The sequence below is a fragment of the Moschus berezovskii genome, chromosome 27 (assembly GCF_049115385.1).
Source record: "Moschus berezovskii isolate FMDL1 chromosome 27, NW_MosBer_1.0, whole genome shotgun sequence".
NCBI lineage: Eukaryota > Metazoa > Chordata > Mammalia > Artiodactyla > Moschidae > Moschus > Moschus berezovskii.
The window spans coordinates 22,150,836-22,168,611 of NC_142486.1; the positions used below are offsets into that span (position 1 = coordinate 22,150,836).

Sequence of the window (17,776 nt, forward strand, 5' to 3'; positions counted from 1 at the left end):
GCCTTCTTGCTTAACTTCTGAAAACTATGTAGAAGTCAGACGGCTGCCACATGAAAAGGTCTTTCACAAACACTTGGATACTGTGAATTCATGAAGAAGAATGTTCAGGAGAAAGCAGGGGTCCATCCAAAGCAAATGGCATTAACAAATACTCCAAGCCTTTGAGTTCGTTACATCTGCTACCAGTGGAACTGTGACTGACAGGTAATCCTAATACATCTCAGTCCAGCTGAATACCAAATTGAAAGGGCAGGCTCTGGTTGGCCCAGTTAGCTTGTTAGCAGAGCCCTGGAGGGGCTCTTCTCCCCACATCAAGTGTTTGTACTCAAAAGCTGTAGTGGCTAGGGTACACAAGTCATTCTTTTCTTCAATTCACACTAAAGGGGCCAGATGAAACCCTCACCCCTGTGTTGTCTGAGCTGGCTGGCCCACTGGTCTCAAGCTGCTCCTTCCTGCTCACTTCCTACCATTCCTGTAAATGTTTGTGACTTGCTGCAGATATTCCTATCTGCCACTTTATTAAACAGTGTTGATGTCCTGACTGTGGAAATACACTTGTCCTCTCACTTGCATACTTTTAATTTAAAACTATTTAAGAAAACTGAGGTTCCATTTATTGTATATATTTTTCTAAAAACCAAATAAAATTACCTATGAAAATGAACAAATGGATCAATTGCTTGTTATTTCGATCTTAAGCCATTTCACTGTTATTACTGTTTACTTTTCTTCTTCCAACAGCATCTCTCTGGGAAGAACTGATAGTGATTTTTTTGTCCATTTCCATTTTTCCAATTCATTGGGATTCTGTAATATCACAAATTCTGCTCATATTGATGTTCATTAAAATTATGATTAAAAATTTTATATGCTGTATATAATTTTCACTATTTTAGAAATGTCAGACTTGTTTCTAAATTAATAGCATTTGGCTAGTTGATTCTTAAAACATTTGATAATTCAGTTATAGGAAAGACACTTTAGAGTGTTCAGATGTTAAAATGAGCATTGAATCTAATTTTGCACAGTGGCAAAGCTGGATTAATGGGTAAAACATTATTTCTTCAAACAGTATTAAGAGTTTATAAAGTGGGTTGTCTCATGTTCCCTGACCCTCTGACCTCCCAACCCTTGTCCTGTCCAGTTACCAGTTTATTGGTATATCATTCCAAACTATTCTGTGCTTAGATAAGTACATGAGTGTCACCCCATATTTTAAAATGAGTGTATCTTGCATTTTTACTGAATCGTGCCTCTTTAAACCGTGTATTTTTTTTTTTATTGAAGTGTAGTTGATTTACAATGTTGTGTTAGCTTCTGGTGTACAGCAAAGTGATTCAGTTATACACATGCTGCTAAGTCGCTTCAGTCGTGTCCGACTCTGTGTGACCCCATAGACGGCAGCCCACCAGGCTCCCCCGTCCCTGGGATTCTCCAGGCAAGAACACCGGAGTGGGTTGCCATTTCCCTTTCCAATGTGTGAAAGTGAAAAGTGAAAGTGAAGTTGCTTAGTCGTGTCCGACCCTTAGTGACCCCACGGACTGCAGCCCACCAGGCTCCTCCATCCATGGGATTTTCCAGGCAAGAGTACTGGAGTGGCTTGCCATTGCCTTCTCCGGCAGTTATACACATATATATTTTTATATTCTTTACCATTATGGTTTATTACAGGATATTAAATATAGTTCCCTGTGCTATACAGTAGGACCTTGCTGTTTATGCATTCTGTATATGATAGTTTGCATCTGCTACCCAAACGCCTAATCAATCCATCCCTCCCTCATCCCGCCACCTCCTTGGCAACCACAAGTCTGTTCTGTGTCTGTGAATCTGTTTTGAAGATAAGTTCATTTGTGTCATATTTTAGATTTCACGTATAAGTGATATCATGTCTGTTTGTGACTTAGTTTATAATCTAGGTTCATCTAGGTTGCTGCAAATAGAATTATTTTATTCATTTTATCGCTGACTAGTATTCTGTTGTTTATATATATACCACATCTTCTTTATCCATTCATCTGTTGATAAGACATTTATGTCTTGGCTATCATAAACAGTGCTGCTGTGAACATAGGGGTACATATATCTTTGCAAGTTAGACTTTTCTCCAGGTACATGCCCAGGAGTGGGATTGCTGGATCATATGGCAACTCTATTTTTAGTTTTTTGTGAAACCTCCATAGTGACCGCACCAATTTACATTCCCACCAGCAATATAGGAAGGTTCCCTTTTCTCCACACCCTCTCTAGCATTTATTTGTAGGCTTTTTAATGATGGCCATTCTGACCAGTGTGAGGTGGTAGCTTATTGTAGTTCTGATTTGCACTTCTCTAATAATTACCAGTGTTGAGCCTCTCTTCATGTGCCTGTTGCCATACCAATAAACTTTATGACCCTTGCCAAACTAATAGAGGAAAAATGGTGTTTTCCTTATTGTTTAGTTTTGCATTTATTAATAAGGTTGAATATCTTTTAATCTGTTCAAAACCATTTTTGCATTGCCCTTTGCTGATTAAAGAGCTCTAGAATTTAGGAAATTCACTTTTGCAATTAGATATTACATGCTATTTATCTTTTTACCTTATTACTGGAATTTTGCGAAATAAGATTTTCATGTAGTTTTATTAATCTTTAAACACTTTATTTCTTTTTGTGCTTGACAGTTTGAACCATCTGAACTTCAAGTTTTCTGGGTTTTTTATTGTGGTAAAAATACACGTAATTAATATTTGAACCACTTTTAAGTGTACAGTTCAAACATGTTAAATACATTCACATTGCTGTGCAACCATCAACCACCATTCATCCCCATAATTCTTACTCTTTAAAACTGAAACTCAGACTTCCCTGGTGGTTCAATGGTTAAGAATCCACCTGCCATTGCAGGTGACGTGGGTTTAATCCATGGTCCAGGGAGATTCCACATGCCTCGGGCAGCTGAGCCAGTGTGCCGCAGCAAATGAAACCTGCGCTCTAGAGCCCACATGCCGCAGCTGCTGGGCCCATGTGCCTAGAGCCCGTGTTGTCCACAACAGGAGAAGCCAGCACAAGAAGGAGCCCGTGCACCACAGCTAGAGAGCACCTCTGCTTGCTGCAACCAGACAAAGTCCATGTGCAGCACTAAAGAGCCAGCACAGCCATTAAAAAAAACCCAAAAGCTGAAACTCCACCCATTAGACAGTAACTGGGAGGCAGGATCAAAATGGTGTTGTAGGACCCTGGGCTCACCTCCCCCAACAAACTCATCAAAACTGCAACTACATGGGCTTCCCTGGTGACTCAGTGGTAAAGAATCAGCTTACCAATGCAGGAGACACAGGTTTGATCCAGAAAGATCCCGCATGCCGAGGAGCAACTGAGACCGTGTCCCAACCACTGAACCCAAGTGCCGTAATTACTGAAGCCCATGCACCCTGGGCCTGTGCTCCACAAGAGAAGCCTGTGTGCCACAACTAAGAGAAGCCCATGCAACAGCAAAGACCCAGCATAGCCATAAATGAATATAAATAAACCTTTTTAAAACAACAAGCCTACAGCTCCATGTAGTTCTGAGAATGACCTGAAGATGATCAGTGTGGCTCTCCCAGAACCAGGCAGTAAAACAGAACCATACAGTCTTACAAGAAGGGAAAAGCGATATGGTCTGAACCTGCAACCCCGGTGGGTGACCCAGAAGAGGGGATGTCACAGGGCAAGCCAGGGCTCCACCCTGGGCAGTAAAGGGTTCAAGTCACATATTAGACACCCCAGCCCTGGGGCCCAACACCAAGATGAGCCTCATGAGGGGACTTGAAAATGGTTGGGTCTTACTAGAGAGCTGTAAGTAACCAGTCCTCTGCTCCTGAACAGCACACAGACTTGCTTGCTCCCAGTCAAGTGCGGAGGCTGCAGACTGATGACCACCTGGGGCTCTGGCCTGCCTGCTGGGACCACCATAAGAGACCCGTCCTGCACCACTCCAGCACTTGATGCTTTGAATAAGTGTTGCAGTTCCTCGCCCATTTTTTGAATTGGGTTATTTTGAGTTTTCGTTCTGTATACAATTTGGATATTAATCCCACATTAGATAGCAATTTACAAGTATTTTCTCCTGTGGGCTGCCTTTTTACTCTATTGAGTGTCTTATGATGCATAAAATTTTTAAATTTTCACCAAGTCCAGTTTGTCTATTTCCTCTAGTTACCTGTGCCTTTCAACACCATATGCATAGACACAGTTGTGTCCAACTCTTTGTGACCCTTTGGACTATAAGCTGCCAGGCTCCTCTGTCCATGGGATTTTTCAGGCAAGAATAATGGAATGTGTTGCCATTCCCTTCTCCAAGTAACACTGTAGTTCTAAAAGGTTTTTTTTTTTTAGATCTTGCGCCATTTTTTCTGTGATGATACTTTAGGGGCCAAATTTGTTGTTTAGTGTAAAAGACTATCTTATTTTCCCAGCTCCATTTATTGAAGACTGTCCTTTTCTATTTGACAATATATGAGTGTTAATTTCAGGGCTCTGTTCCATTGGTCTATTTGTCTTTATAATCAGTGTATCTTTGGTAGTTAAGTTTTGAAATCAATTTTGAGTCCTCCAGTGTTTTGTTCTTTTTCAGGATTGTTTTGACTACTTGGTTGGTGTCCTTTGAGATTCCTTATTAATTTTAGGATGGGTTTTTCTATTTCTGCAAAAAACATCATTGGGACTTTTATAGTAATTGCATTGAATCTGTAGATCACTTTGGGTAATTCCTGAACAAAAGATGTGTTTCAGTTCAGTTCAGTTCAGTTCAGTCGCTCAGTCGTGTCCGACTCTCCGCGACCCCATGAATCACAGCACGCCAGGCCTCCCTGTCCATCACCAACTCCCGGAGTACACTCAAACTCATGTCCACAGAGTCGGTGATGCCATCCAGCCATCTCATTCTCCGTCGTCCCCTTCTCCTCCCGCCCCCAACCTTTCCCAGCATCAGAGTCTTTTCCAGTGAGTCAACTCGTCTCATGAGGTGGCCAAAGTATTGGAGTTTCAGCTTTAGCATCAGTCCCTCCAATGAACATCCAGGATTGATCTCCTTTAGAATGGACTGGTTGGATCTCCTTGCAGTATAAGGGACTCTCAAGAGTCTTCTCCAACACCACAGTTCAAAAGCATCGATTCTTCGGCGATCAGCTTTCTTCACAGTCCAACTCTCACATCCATACATGACCACGGGAAAAACCATTGCCTTGACTAGACGGACCTTGGTCGGCAAAGTAATGTCTCTGCTTTTTAATATACTATCAAGGTTGGTCATAACTTTCCTTCCAAGGAGCAAGCGTCTTTTAATTTCATGGCTGCAATCAGCATCTGCAGTGATTTTGGAGCCCAAAAAAATAAAGTCTGACACTGTTTCCACTGTTTTTCCATCTATTTCCCATGAAGTGATGGGACCAGATGCCATGATCTTTGTTTTCTGAATGTTGAGCTTCAAGCCAACCTTTTCACTCTCCTCTTTCACTTTCATCAAGAGGCTTTTGAGTTCCTCTTCACTTTCTGCCATAAGGGTAGTGTCATCTGCATATCTGAGGTTATTGATATTTCTCCCAGCAATCTTGATTCCAGCTTGTGCTTCTTCCAGCCCAGCGTTCCTCATGATGTACTCTGCATATAAGTTAAATAAGCAAGGTGACAATATACAACCTTGACGCACTCCTTTTCCTATTTGGAACCAGTCTGTTGTTCCATGACCGGTTCTAACTGTTGCTTCCTGACCTGCATACAGGTTTCTCAAGAGGCAGGTCAGGTGGTCTGGGATTCCCATCTCTTTCAGAATGTTCCACAGTTTATTGTGATCCACACAGTCAAAGGCTTTGGCATAGTCAATGAAGCAGAAATAGATGTTTTTCTGAAACTCTCTTGCTTTCTCCATGATCCAGCGGATGTTGGCAATTTGATCTCTGGTGCCTCTGCCTTTTCTAAAACCTGCTTGAACATCTGGGAGTTCACGGTTTACATACTGCTGAAGCCTGGCTTGGAGAATTTTGAGCATGACTTTACTAGCGTGTGAGATGAGTGCAATTGTGCGGTAGTTTGAGCATTCTTTGGCATTGCCTTTCTTTGGGATTGGAATGAAGACTGACCTCTTCCAGTCCTGTGGCCACTGCTGAGTTTTCCAAATCTGCTGGCATATTGAGTGCAGCACTTTCACAGCATCATCTTTCAAGACTTGAAATAGCTCAACTGGAATTCCATCACCACCACTAGCTTTGTTCGTAGTGATGCTTTCTAAGGCCCACTTGACTTCACATTCCAAGATGTCTGGCTCTAGGTCAGTGATCACATTATCGTGACTATCTTGGTCGTGAAGATCTTTTTTGTACAGTTCTTCTGTGTATTCCTGCCACCTCTTCTTAATATCTTCTGCTTCTGTTAGGTCCATACCATTTCTGTCCTTTATCGAGCCCATCTTTGCATGAAAAGTTCCCTTGGGATCTCTAATTTTCTTGAAGAGGTCTCTTGTTTTTCCTATTCTGTTGTTTTCCTCTATTTCTTTGCATTGATCACTGAGGAAGGCTTTCTTATCTCTCCTTGCTATTCTTTGGAACTCTGCATTCAGATGCTTATATCTTTCCTTTTCTCCTTTGCTTTTCGCCTCTCTTCTTTTTACAGCTATTTGTAAGGCCTCCTCAGACAGCCATTTCGCTCTTTTGCATTTCTTTTCCATGGGGATGGTCTTGGTCCCTGTCTCCTGTACAATGTCACAAACCTCCGTCCAGAGTTCATCAGGCACTCTATCAATCAGATCTAGTCCCTTAAATCTATTTCTCACTTCCACTGCATAATCATAAGGGATTTGATTGAGGTCATATCTGAATGGTCTAGTGGTTTTCCCTACTTTCTTCAATTTAAGTCTGAACTTCGCAATAAGGAGTTCATGATCTGAGCCACAGTCAGCTCCTGGTCTTGTTTTCGCTAACTGTATACAGCTTCTCCATCTTTGGTTGCAAAGAATATAATCAATCTGATTTCGGTGTTGACCATCTGGTGATGTCCATGTGTAGAGTCTTCTCTTGTGTTGTTGGAAGAGGGTGTTTGCTATGACCAGTGCATTCTCTTGACAAAACTCTATTAGCCTTTGCCCTGCTTCATTCCGTGCTCCAAGGCCAAATTTGCCAGTTACTCCAGGTGTTTCTTGACTTCCTACTTTTGCATTCCAGTCCCCTATAATGAAAAGGACATCTTTTTTGGGTGTTAGTTCTAAAAGGTCTTGTAGGTCTTCATAGAGCCGATTAACTTCGGCTTCTTCAGCATTACTGGTTGGGGCATAGGCCTGGATTACTGTAATATTGAATGGTTTGCCTTGGAAACGAACAGAAATCATCCTGTCATTTTTAAGATTGCATCCAAGTACTGCATTTCGGACTCTTTTGTTTACCATGATGGCTACTCCATTTCTTCTAAGGGATTCCTGCCCACAGTAGTAGATATAATGGTCATCCGAGTTAAATTCACCCATTCCAGTCCATTTTAGTTCACTGATTCCTAGAATGTCGACATTCACTCTTGCCATCTCCTGTTTGACCACTTCCAATTTGCCTTGATTCATGGACCTAACATTCCAGGTTCCTATGCAATATTGCTCTTTACAGCACCGGACCTTGTTTCTATCATTGGTCACATCCACAACTGGGTATTGGTTTTGCTTTTGCTCCATCCCTTTATTCCTTCTATAGTTATTTCTCCACTGAGCTCCAGTAGCATACTGGGCACCTACCGACCTGGGGAATTCCTCATTCAGTATCCTATCATTTTGCCCTTTGTTACTGTTCACGGGGTTCTCAAGGCAAGTATACTGAAGTGGTTTGCCATTCCCTTCTCCAGGGGACCACATTCGGCTGTGGTCCATGTGATTAGATCAGCTAGTTTCCTGTGATTATGATTTCAGTTTGTCTGCCCTCTGGTGCCCCCTAGCAATACCTACCGTCTTATTTCGGTTTCTCTTACCTTGGTCGTGGAAAATCTCTTCACAGCCGCTCCAGCAAAGTGCAGCTGCTGTACCTTACCTTGGACGAGGGGTATCTCCTCAAGGCCCCCCCTCCTGACCTTGAACGCGGAGTAGCTCCTCTCGGCCCTCCTGCGCCCGCGCAGCCACCGCCTGTTGGACGTGGGGTAGCTCCTCTCGGCCGCCGGCCCTGGCCTCAGGCGTGGGGTAGCTCCTCACGGCCGCACCTCTTTGCGTGGCTCGTTCCGCCGGGGCCGGCGTCTCTCGCGTCGCGTCTGCGCCGCCGGGGCCGGCGTCTCTCGCGTCGCGTCTGTGTTTACATTTGTCTTAATTTCTTCTGGCAATGTTTTACGGTTTTCATTATACAAACCTTCCACTTCCTCGGTCAGTCACTAAGATTTTTTTTTTTTATGCCTTGGTAAATGGAATTGTTTTTATTTCCTTTTTATTGTTAGTATGTAGAAATGCAACTGATTTTTGTGTTGACTTTGTAGTCTGCTACTTTGCTTAACTCATCCAAACTTTTGTGAAATATATAGTTTTCTACATATAAGATCATATCATCTGCAAACATATTACTTCCTTCCCAGTTTTTTTCTTGCCTAATTGCTCTAGCTAGTACTTCCAATACTCTGTTAAACAGAAGAAGAAATGCCCTGATAACACCCTTGCATAGACATGAAAAGCTGAAAGTCACTGTCGTGTCCAACTCTTTGCGATATAGTCCATGGAATTCTCTAGGCCAGAATACTGGAGTGGGTAGCCTTTCCCTTCTCCAGGGGATCTTCCCAACACCAGGGATCGAACCCAGGTCTCCTGCATTGCAGGCAGATTCTTTACCAGCTGAGCCACAAGGGAAACCCAAGAATACTGGAGTGAGTAGCCTATCTCTTCTCCAAAGGATCTTCCCAACCCAGGAATCAAACCAGAGTCTCCTGCATTGCAGGCAGATCCTTTACCAACTGAGCCATTAAGGAGCCCTTGCATAGGCATGGTTGACTTAATTCTTTACATGTTACTGGAATCCACTACTTATCCTTTTTATTCATATGCTCTCTTTGTCAGACTTTAAGATCAATGCTTTGATAAGAATCTGGGGGACCATCACATGCTGTTACATCATAAAGATTTTATATAATTCAACTGTGATAATCCCTGGCCCTTTTCTTCTCTAGTAATTGCTCTGTTGCAATTTCTTTCCAACCACTTTTAGTAATTTATGTTTTAGTTAGAAATCATGTAATTCCTCTAAACTTTCCCTATCTCATTGTCTATACAAGCTTGTGTCATTTTCCTTCATTGATAGCTATTGGTATATCTTAATTTACATTTTTACCTCATTAATTTTTATTTTTAAATATTTCCTTCTCTGTTCTTCACTATTTTCCTAGCTATTTGAATTCAGTGTTTAATCATTTCTCTTTATTAGTGTTTAAGGCTTTGACTCTTCTAAGCCCCACCAGTTCCAGTTTTTGCTGTACCACAGGGGGCCTCCCTTTGAGTAGAGCTATATGATAGCTGGACACACTCCAGAAAAATTTTAGAAGGTTTTTACTCTTCAGACTCATGTATGTTAACAGTTAGAACCAAGAACATAATATACAATCAACCTGTTAAAACTTTCATTACCAAAATATTGTCTCTCTTTTCTTTTGGGGGGAGGGGGAAGTACATACACATATACCATCATCTAAATCTTCAGAGAGTAGTGGCTCTACTGCCCAGTAGACCACAGCGAAAGTCTTATTTTAGCAGAATTTCCTGTCTCGCCCAGTCCAGCTTAATTCTTAATTTTTCACAATCCTCTAAGGGCTGACTACTGGTCACTATGGGCTAGCCACATGTGGCAACTGAGCACTAAAATCGTAGCTACTCCAAACTGCGAGTGTGATAAGTATAAGATAAAAAGTGAAAGTGAAAGCCGCTCAGTCGTGTCCGACTCTTTGCGACCCCAAGGACTACACAGTGTATAAGATACCAGATAGTAAAAACTTGGTACCAAAAAAATTTAATATTTTTATTACATGTTGATATTTTCACTATATTAGGCTAAGTAAAATACATAAAAATTTAACAAGTTTCTTTGTACTATCTTTAATATGTGTACTAGAAAATTTTACAATTACATATGTGACTGTACAGTTCCACCGGGCAGTGCTGCTGGCTGCCATCCCCCTGATGTATACACAAGGCTCTGAGAGCAGACAGCACTGCCTTCTTGCAACCATTTGAAGACAGCAGCACCATGATGCCAGGTTAGTGTTAGCATTTATTTTAAAAATACACAAAATATAAATTTTTTACATCAAAGTGTGATGACCTCACTTATACATTGTTCCGTACTTACCTCGTTTTATTTGCATCCATATGCAAACATTGAGAATAAATGTATTTGATTCTGATTTTTTTCTATGGTTCATGTAAACAGTTGAGACTGCGACTTTTAAAGTAGGTTGTTTTAAAACGTAAAATGGCCACAGGAAACCAACAGTGAAACAATTCGGTTTGGTTTGTTTGTTTAATGAAGTTGGCAGAAGTCTTAGCAGATAGGTAACTGAAGACTTAATATTGGCTTCCAGGCATTTAAAATTTTAAAAACCTCGAGGTTTTCTTCATCTTGTAAACATAACTCAGATCTTGTTGGCATTAAGTTTGAAAGTAAAATATTAGACCATGATTTTCGTCATCCTGCCGGTGACAGCGTACACTCTCTTTATTAGGAGAATGAAACCAAATAATAAGCAAAATACATCACGAATTTCAAACTGTACTGCAAAGAAGGTCCCAGCTGGTCTCTTCTGGGAGCCATCTACCTTAAGTTGACCCTGCCACTGGCTGAGTATGATCCCCTCTGTCCACTGGACAGTGCGAGGCCCCAGGCCGAGAGATGGTCAGTTCCTCTTGCTCTGAGTCTTCTGAAGCAACCGAAACTCTACTTCCACCTCTGCTGGCTCTGCCGTCTGTCCTTGGGCTTGGATTCACTGGGTTAGTGATTTGCAACTGTTGTCAAGACTGTACTGTCCCTTTAAGGTACCACATGCCACCGTAGCTTACACAGCAGTCCTATGAATAAAGAAACATGTTGAGAGCAGACATTAGCAGGAAAAGGAGCACATTCTGTGCAGAATATCAAAACTTGATTTACGATTCATGGAGAGAACACAAACAGGAGATCAAGACCTGCCTGACGCTGTGGTCATCACTGCCCAGCCTCCTCCATGCGTGGGTCGTGACCCCTTCTTTCCCCAGGGGTATCTTAAGAGTGAGGGACTATAAACAAATGTACTTTATAAACACAAGATATAAGAGAGATATGAATAAGCTAACCAGAAAAAAGGTGCTTCACAAATTGCATTAGCATCTATGGACCTAGAATATAGGGAATCTGTCATCAGTTTTCAGTAAAACTGAATGCTAAATGCTAAAAGTAAATGCTTCTGCGAGTATGGTATTTGTGCCACACAGTCAACTCATAAAGACATTATAAAAAAAGTGTTAAGTCACTCAGTTGTGTCTGACTCTTCACAACCCCACAGACTGTAGCCCACCAGGCTCCTCTGTCCATGGAATTCTCCAGGCAGGATTACTGGAGTGGGTAGCCATTCCCTACTCCAGGGGATCTTCCTGACACAGGGATCAAACCCAGGTCTCCTGAACTGCATGCACATTCTTTACCATCTGAGCCACAGGGAAGCCAATGCATTAAGTATTTTTATTCCTTTTTAAATTTGATTTAAAAATTGTTCTACTAAAAGCAAGGAGCACAAAAGTTAGTATGGGGTTACAGGGGGAAAAAAAGTGGTACACAATTCAGAGGAGTGGGGTAAGGATTCTAATCTAGGCCCTGTCACTGTAAAGAATGATGACCTGCTAGACTATTCATGGAGTTTACATCTTATTCAATTTAGCCCTTTTGCATAAACCCACCAGACCAATGCCAATTATCTGTTGCTGAAGACCCAGCGAGGGGTGCAGAGGAAGCCTGATTAATCAGCACAGCCACGGGAAGGGTACCAGACGAGATCCCTTTCCACACAGTCAGTCTCCACCTCAGACGGGAAGGAGCCAGCTGTGGGCATCGTGGTTCTTAGGCTCACAGAATGGCAGCTCAGAGCCTCTGCATATTATTATACCAAAAATGGATGTACCTTTAGCACTTTATCCAGCTCCTGTTTACTCAGATCTTCTCCACACTCTTGAGTCAGCCGAGCCTGAATCATGTTCCGGCGCACCCGGTAATTTTTGGAAAAAATTTCAAGCAAAACCTGTCGATGCTTTAGTAGCAAAAACATATTATTATGGGAAGTAATCATCTAAAACAGAAACATCCCTAAATAAGAAATCTAAAGTTAAGGACCCAACTCCACACTGTAGTCTGTGATCAAAGTCCTTGCGCAGGACTTCTGTTAAAGACAAACACGTATGGCCAGTTTGTCATCTCCTGAGAGAGATCCCAATAAAATGAAGAAATAAAGATATATGCACACAAGAACAAAAATGCCAGTGAAGCCAGCAGCAGAGGAGCAGTTTTTAGATATACTTTTGTGCGATAGAAAAACAAGAGGTAACTGACTGAGCAGGCAGGGGAGCCACAGCCTTAACGCGTGAAGACAGGACAGGATGAGGAGTGAGTGGCTTACAGTCCTGACGCATAAATAAGACAGGATGCCATGAAAAGCATTATGTCCCAAAGAAAGGAGAGAAGACTGTCAAAATCCCTCCAAAAGAACAAAAGGGGTTAAATGAGGGAGAAAAGATTTGATCCACTATGTCTAACGTGTGACCTAAGAATTCCAAAAGAATAGAGAAAAAATAGGTAAAGAAACTTCAGAACTTTGTAAGGATGACTCAACCGTCCAGCACAGTAATAACCCACACAAGGGCACATGTGGAGATGTACTGATGTGCTAAATGAAGAGTAAGAATAAAACCTTAAGTCTGGTTTAAGGGAAGGATGTGGATCAAACTGAAAAGACCGAGAGAAAGAGGACCAAGGAATGAGCAACCCTGAAAGCTTGAATACAATGGAACAGTACGGTAAATTCAGAGGAAAATGCTTTGCCCTCCAAAACTTAGTCCTGGACAAATAATACTTGAGGACAAAAGAAAGCCATTTTAAGACTCTGGAAGGATGCAGAGAACCCCTCTGGTAGAAGCTAAGATTAAGCAACAAGGAAGACACAAGATTGCAAGCCAGCAAGAGACATGGAGCTGGTCCCACTGGAGAGGTGTCTGGGACTCGAGAACAGTACTCCTAATGGTATCTGTGTTCAGAAAACCATGCAAGTGAAAACAAGAAAAGTAGTATAAAACAGAAATGGACATGGCAAACTACTGATATTTGTCTCCACAATGAACACATTTCTAGTCGAGCATTGATATGTGATGTAACTAAAAAATACATCCCACACCTGTCCACATTCTCCCAACATAGAAGCCCACTGAAAATAACAAGGTGAGACAGCAAATAGCAGAAGCACAATTTATGTGTGTGTGTGTATATATATAATGATACCTTGTAATTAAAAAGTGATTGCCTCTGAGGAGCGGGAATCAGGTCAGGCAAAGCAGACCAGTTTCCCATACAGCTTTCAGTCTTGTTTTGAAGAAGATGCACTTACTACCTTTTTTTCCTTTTAATTATTGGAATAGTTCAAGAGGAGGAAACCCAGATGCCACCCACTCTGGCCAAAAGCAGAGACCTGTTCCAGATGGCTCTCCATCACAGAAGGCCCTGCCCCTCTGGTGTTCTCAGCCTGCCTGTCAGTCTCCTTCTAAGAGGCAAAAGGGGACACAGATCTTAGTGGGGGCTTTTGCTCACTCCCTCTCTCCCAGTTACTAAGGACAAGACCTGGAAAAGGACAGATGTATTGGAGTCTAGCAATTAAATCTTAATCTTTAACATTCAGGCAAGCTCACGATTTAAGGAAAACTTCTGGACATCAGATCCTGCTGGATGAATTCATATTCTGTTCATTCCTGTCCAGGTGTGACTAGAGGCAAAAGGACTGACCTGATTTCTCTGACATCTGATCTGACACCTGAGATTGATAAGAAATCCTTTTGATTCCTACCACCATCAGTCACCTGAGAAACGTGGTCCATCACTGGTTGACAAGCCTGGCTGGGCAGTAGAATCATCTAAAAGGCTCTGTAGAAACTTAAATACCTAAGACCCTACCCCATTCCTATAGAACTGAACTGAATCTCTGGGGGTCCTGTACTTTTTAAAAGGCATTTCTGATGCAGCCAGTCCAGCCTGACATTTGGGCTCACCAGCCTGCTTTTGGCTCACACCACCGGCACATCCAGTATGTTTTGAAATATACGGAGACACAGAAACTGAATATTTAAAACCAGGAGTGGCTGGAAAATCTGAAATGGACACGACTAACACTTTGGGTCTCCCCAAAGGTCCCCGCCCCCCCCCGCCTCCTGCAGAACACCACCCTGCTCCCTCCTGGGGAGACAGGAATGTCACCTCACCTGGTCACTAATGTCTCCAGACTCCCAGAGGGCGAACACCTTCTGCTCATCTGGGGAAGCAGCCGTCTGTGGGGGAAACTGACCGAGGCCCAGGCGTGAGTTGGCTGTTTGCCTTTAACACACGAATCTACCCTCCCCTTGGTCCTATTGGTCTCACCCGCCCAGTTCTGGGAACAGAGTTTCAGTCCTAGCTTCTGCCTCTCACTAGCTGAGGGAGGCTGCTAACCTGCCTCTGCTTCTCCCTCCTCACCAGCCACATGTGTGGAGACCGCTTCTGTGAGCAGACACGCCCGGCCCGAAGCCACAGACATGCTCGGGAAGGTGGGGAGGCAGCGTCTGCTTTTCCCATCAGCCTGCCACTAGCTCTCCCTTCTGCTTTAACATCCTGTGTCCTCCCTCCCTAAAGCAACCCTCAGGTGTGTCTGAGAAGCACTCCTGCCCCCCTAACTCCTTAGGAACATCATGAGATTCCTTTCAATCCCTCCTACAAAAGCCATGTCAACATGGTTAGAGGCCCTGATCCACCCTGAGCAGCCCGTGCCATGTGGCTCAGCAGAGTCTGAAGATGGACCACGGAGACGGCAGTCCAGGCTCCTGGTGCCTGGAGAAGGGGATGGTGGAAAGGGCACCTGGCAGAGTGGATTCCAGTCTTGGCACCATAACCCAAGTAACAGTAACAATTTCTACCACGTAAAGTCCCAGGTGGGCTTTAAATCTCATTTGCTACCAGACAGGGAGCCACTCTCCACAAGGGAGGTCCCATGCAGAGAGGTTTACTCAACGTTCATGGTCATACAACTAATAAGCAGTAGAACTAGGAGGTGAGTCTTTGCGAGTATACCCGCTCTCCCTGGGCCTCAGCTCCCTTGTGTTAAAGCAAACAAAAAATGAGGCTGGACAGGTCTGAGGAATCTTCCACCTTGGATATGACTAAGATACAGAAGGGAAGTCAGCAAGAGAGCTGGAAGAGAAGGCCAGGGTCTTCTCAGTAGGGATACTGATCCTACTGAGAAGCACAGGTTGAGCAGGTCCTGGGGATGGCCACTCCGTGTCCCTTGTCCTCTATCCCCTCTAACAGCCCAAGATGGCCTGGCTAACATCAGGCAGGCGCCCCGGCCTTGCCTGGCTCAGTCAGAGAAAGGCGAGTCTGCAGGTAACTGCACCCATTTGCTAGGTGGACCAGGGAGGCTCCAAACAGGGCAGGGCGCCCAAAGTCACCTTCTGTAGAGACCTCACCAAGGAGGCCCCCTGCCGTGAGGGCCGGGTCTCTGGGGACACGCCAGCCAGCCTGGGACCCAGGGCCTCTTGTCCTAGTTTCTGCTCCCCACATACACAGGGATGGGCCTTTGCCTCAGATCGCCCAAGGCTGCACGTGCTTCTGACCTTACACTGCGGACGCCAGTGCTCCCTTAAGAGGCAGACACGGCCCACTTCACCCGACTTGCTGACAGGTCTGGACAGAGTCTGGGAGGAGAACGAAGAGCGCACCCAGCTGGGCACCCTTGTACCCTCAGCTCAGGGAGGTGGTCTCCAAAGATCCCTCTGCTCCTGCACTTCCTCCCCTCTAGGACCCCTTCCAATGATGGGACAAGACAAGGAGCCTGGGGTGGAGGTGGCCCACCCTACATCTGCAGGTCTGGCACCAGAACTGCTCACTGAAAAGCCACAGAGCTCATGCTGGCCAGCTGGCTCTAGGACAGGGAGGCCCGCCAGGACCCAGGCACAGCTGAGGGCAGCTGCAGCAGAGAGGATTTAAGACTTGCAGCCACTGTACTGAGGCTGAATGTCCAGCTCTATCACTTCCTGGGTAAGTGCATTTTATTTCTTTGAAACTCGGTTTCTTCATCTGCTGTTATAAGAAGATCAAATGACACTAGAAGTGAAATCATTGTAAAAAATGGCAGAGCTGGCAGGAATGGGTGGGGTGCTGGCACAGGAAGGGGCTAGACCCCAGGATGGGGAGCTGGCATGACCAAAGCCTTCCTGTGTACCAGGCACAGGTGATGGCCTACAGGCAGCTACTTGGCCTTCACCAAAGCCCGTGACACAAAACTAACATTCGCCCACTTCAGATGAGGTACAGGGCTGGGAGGCTGACCAGCCCAATGTCGTACACAGCGACCACGTGGAAACCTACATTTACACCGAGGCCAGCGGTCTCCCAAGTGCCCCTGCCCCACACACCCTACCAACAGCTGTTTCCCCAAAGCCAGCAGGTCTCAGGCCAGTCTGGTTGCCAGCCTCTTTCCCACAGCCTCTTTCTCCTGGACAGGCGTGCGTGCCCAGGAGCCCTCCCCAGGGCCTTGTCTGCTGCCAGGGGCTCTACTTACAGGCACCAGTATCTGCTTGCAGCCGGCAGCCAGCACCGTGTCCTGCAGCATGCGGTCCGAGATGCCGCTGAACAGCATGTGGCCGGGGGGCAGGCTGGCCAAGTGCAGGTTGAAGAGGCGCTTGAGTTCGCTCAGGGTGAGCACAAACTGTTTCTGAAAGGTGGCCTGCACAAAGGCCCTGAGTTCTCGGGCTACGGGGGTGCCGGCAGAGCCGGAGGGCGGGTGCCCATTGAAGCTGTCCCCGCCTGCCGCCCGCCCAGCAGGCAGCCCGTTGGCCAGCCCGCCGTGGAGGCCACCGCCGGGCGAGGTGTCCATGGGCTCCTCTTCGTCCTCCGCCTCCTCACTCATGGGCTCCTCCTTGATCCGCACGCCGGGCAGGACCGCGGACGCCTGCAGCTGCTCCTTCCTCCGCTGCAGCTCCCGCTCCAGCAGCGCGTGGTTCTGCTGGGCCTGTCTTTTGGCGACTTGGACTCTCTGGTCCCCAGAGACCAGCCCCACAGGCCCTGGGAGAAGACACAGGGGTGCTCAGGACAGTAGAGACCGTGCAGGGAAGGACCTGGAGAAAAGGCCCATGGCCCCTCTGCCCCACGGACACTCCCTTCTGTCCTGATGGGGACACTCTGCTGACCAGAAGAAGGGGACAGGAAAAAGGCAAACCAGCTGGTGCAGAAGCAAGTGGCCCAGTCTGGCCTTTCACCACCACCTTACCCAGAAGGAATTTGGCTATCCCAACCATGAGGGAAGAAACAGAACCAGAAAAATCAGATTTCCACATTCAGAGACCCAGTAAGTTACCACTGAATCCCTGCCAGTAGCCACCCTGCCAACCCGAGGGTGAGAAGTCTCCAGGCCGAGAACCCAGACACCACCCTGGAGTCCAGAAGCCTCAGTTCCTGAGGCAAGGGTTTGCCACTAGACAAGCCTTCAGTAGGTCTGGGGGGAAGGGGAAGAGGGCACAGAAGGACGGTCACCACTGAGCCCCACACCCCTCTCCAG

At 45.2% G+C, this 17,776-nt stretch overlaps 1 protein-coding gene across 2 annotated transcripts in view; it reads right to left on the reverse strand.

Annotated features, from left to right (window-relative positions):
• Positions 1-9,590: 9,590 nt before the first annotated feature.
• Positions 9,591-17,776, reverse strand: part of POLR3E (RNA polymerase III subunit E) — a 32,807-nt gene continuing 24,621 nt past the window's right edge. Inside the window, exons 17-20 of one of the 2 annotated variants that reach the window (XM_055409656.2) lie at positions 16,781-17,283; positions 14,451-14,528; positions 12,113-12,238; positions 9,591-11,027 (exon numbers count right to left, since the gene is read on the reverse strand). In XM_055409656.2, coding sequence (XP_055265631.2) covers positions 10,971-11,027; positions 12,113-12,238; positions 14,451-14,528; positions 16,781-17,283 — 764 coding nt within the window. In that variant the 3' untranslated portion in view covers positions 9,591-10,970. The remainder of the gene's footprint in view (positions 11,028-12,112; positions 12,239-14,450; positions 14,529-16,780; positions 17,284-17,776) is intronic. The other variant, XM_055409654.2, reaches the window with a different exon arrangement.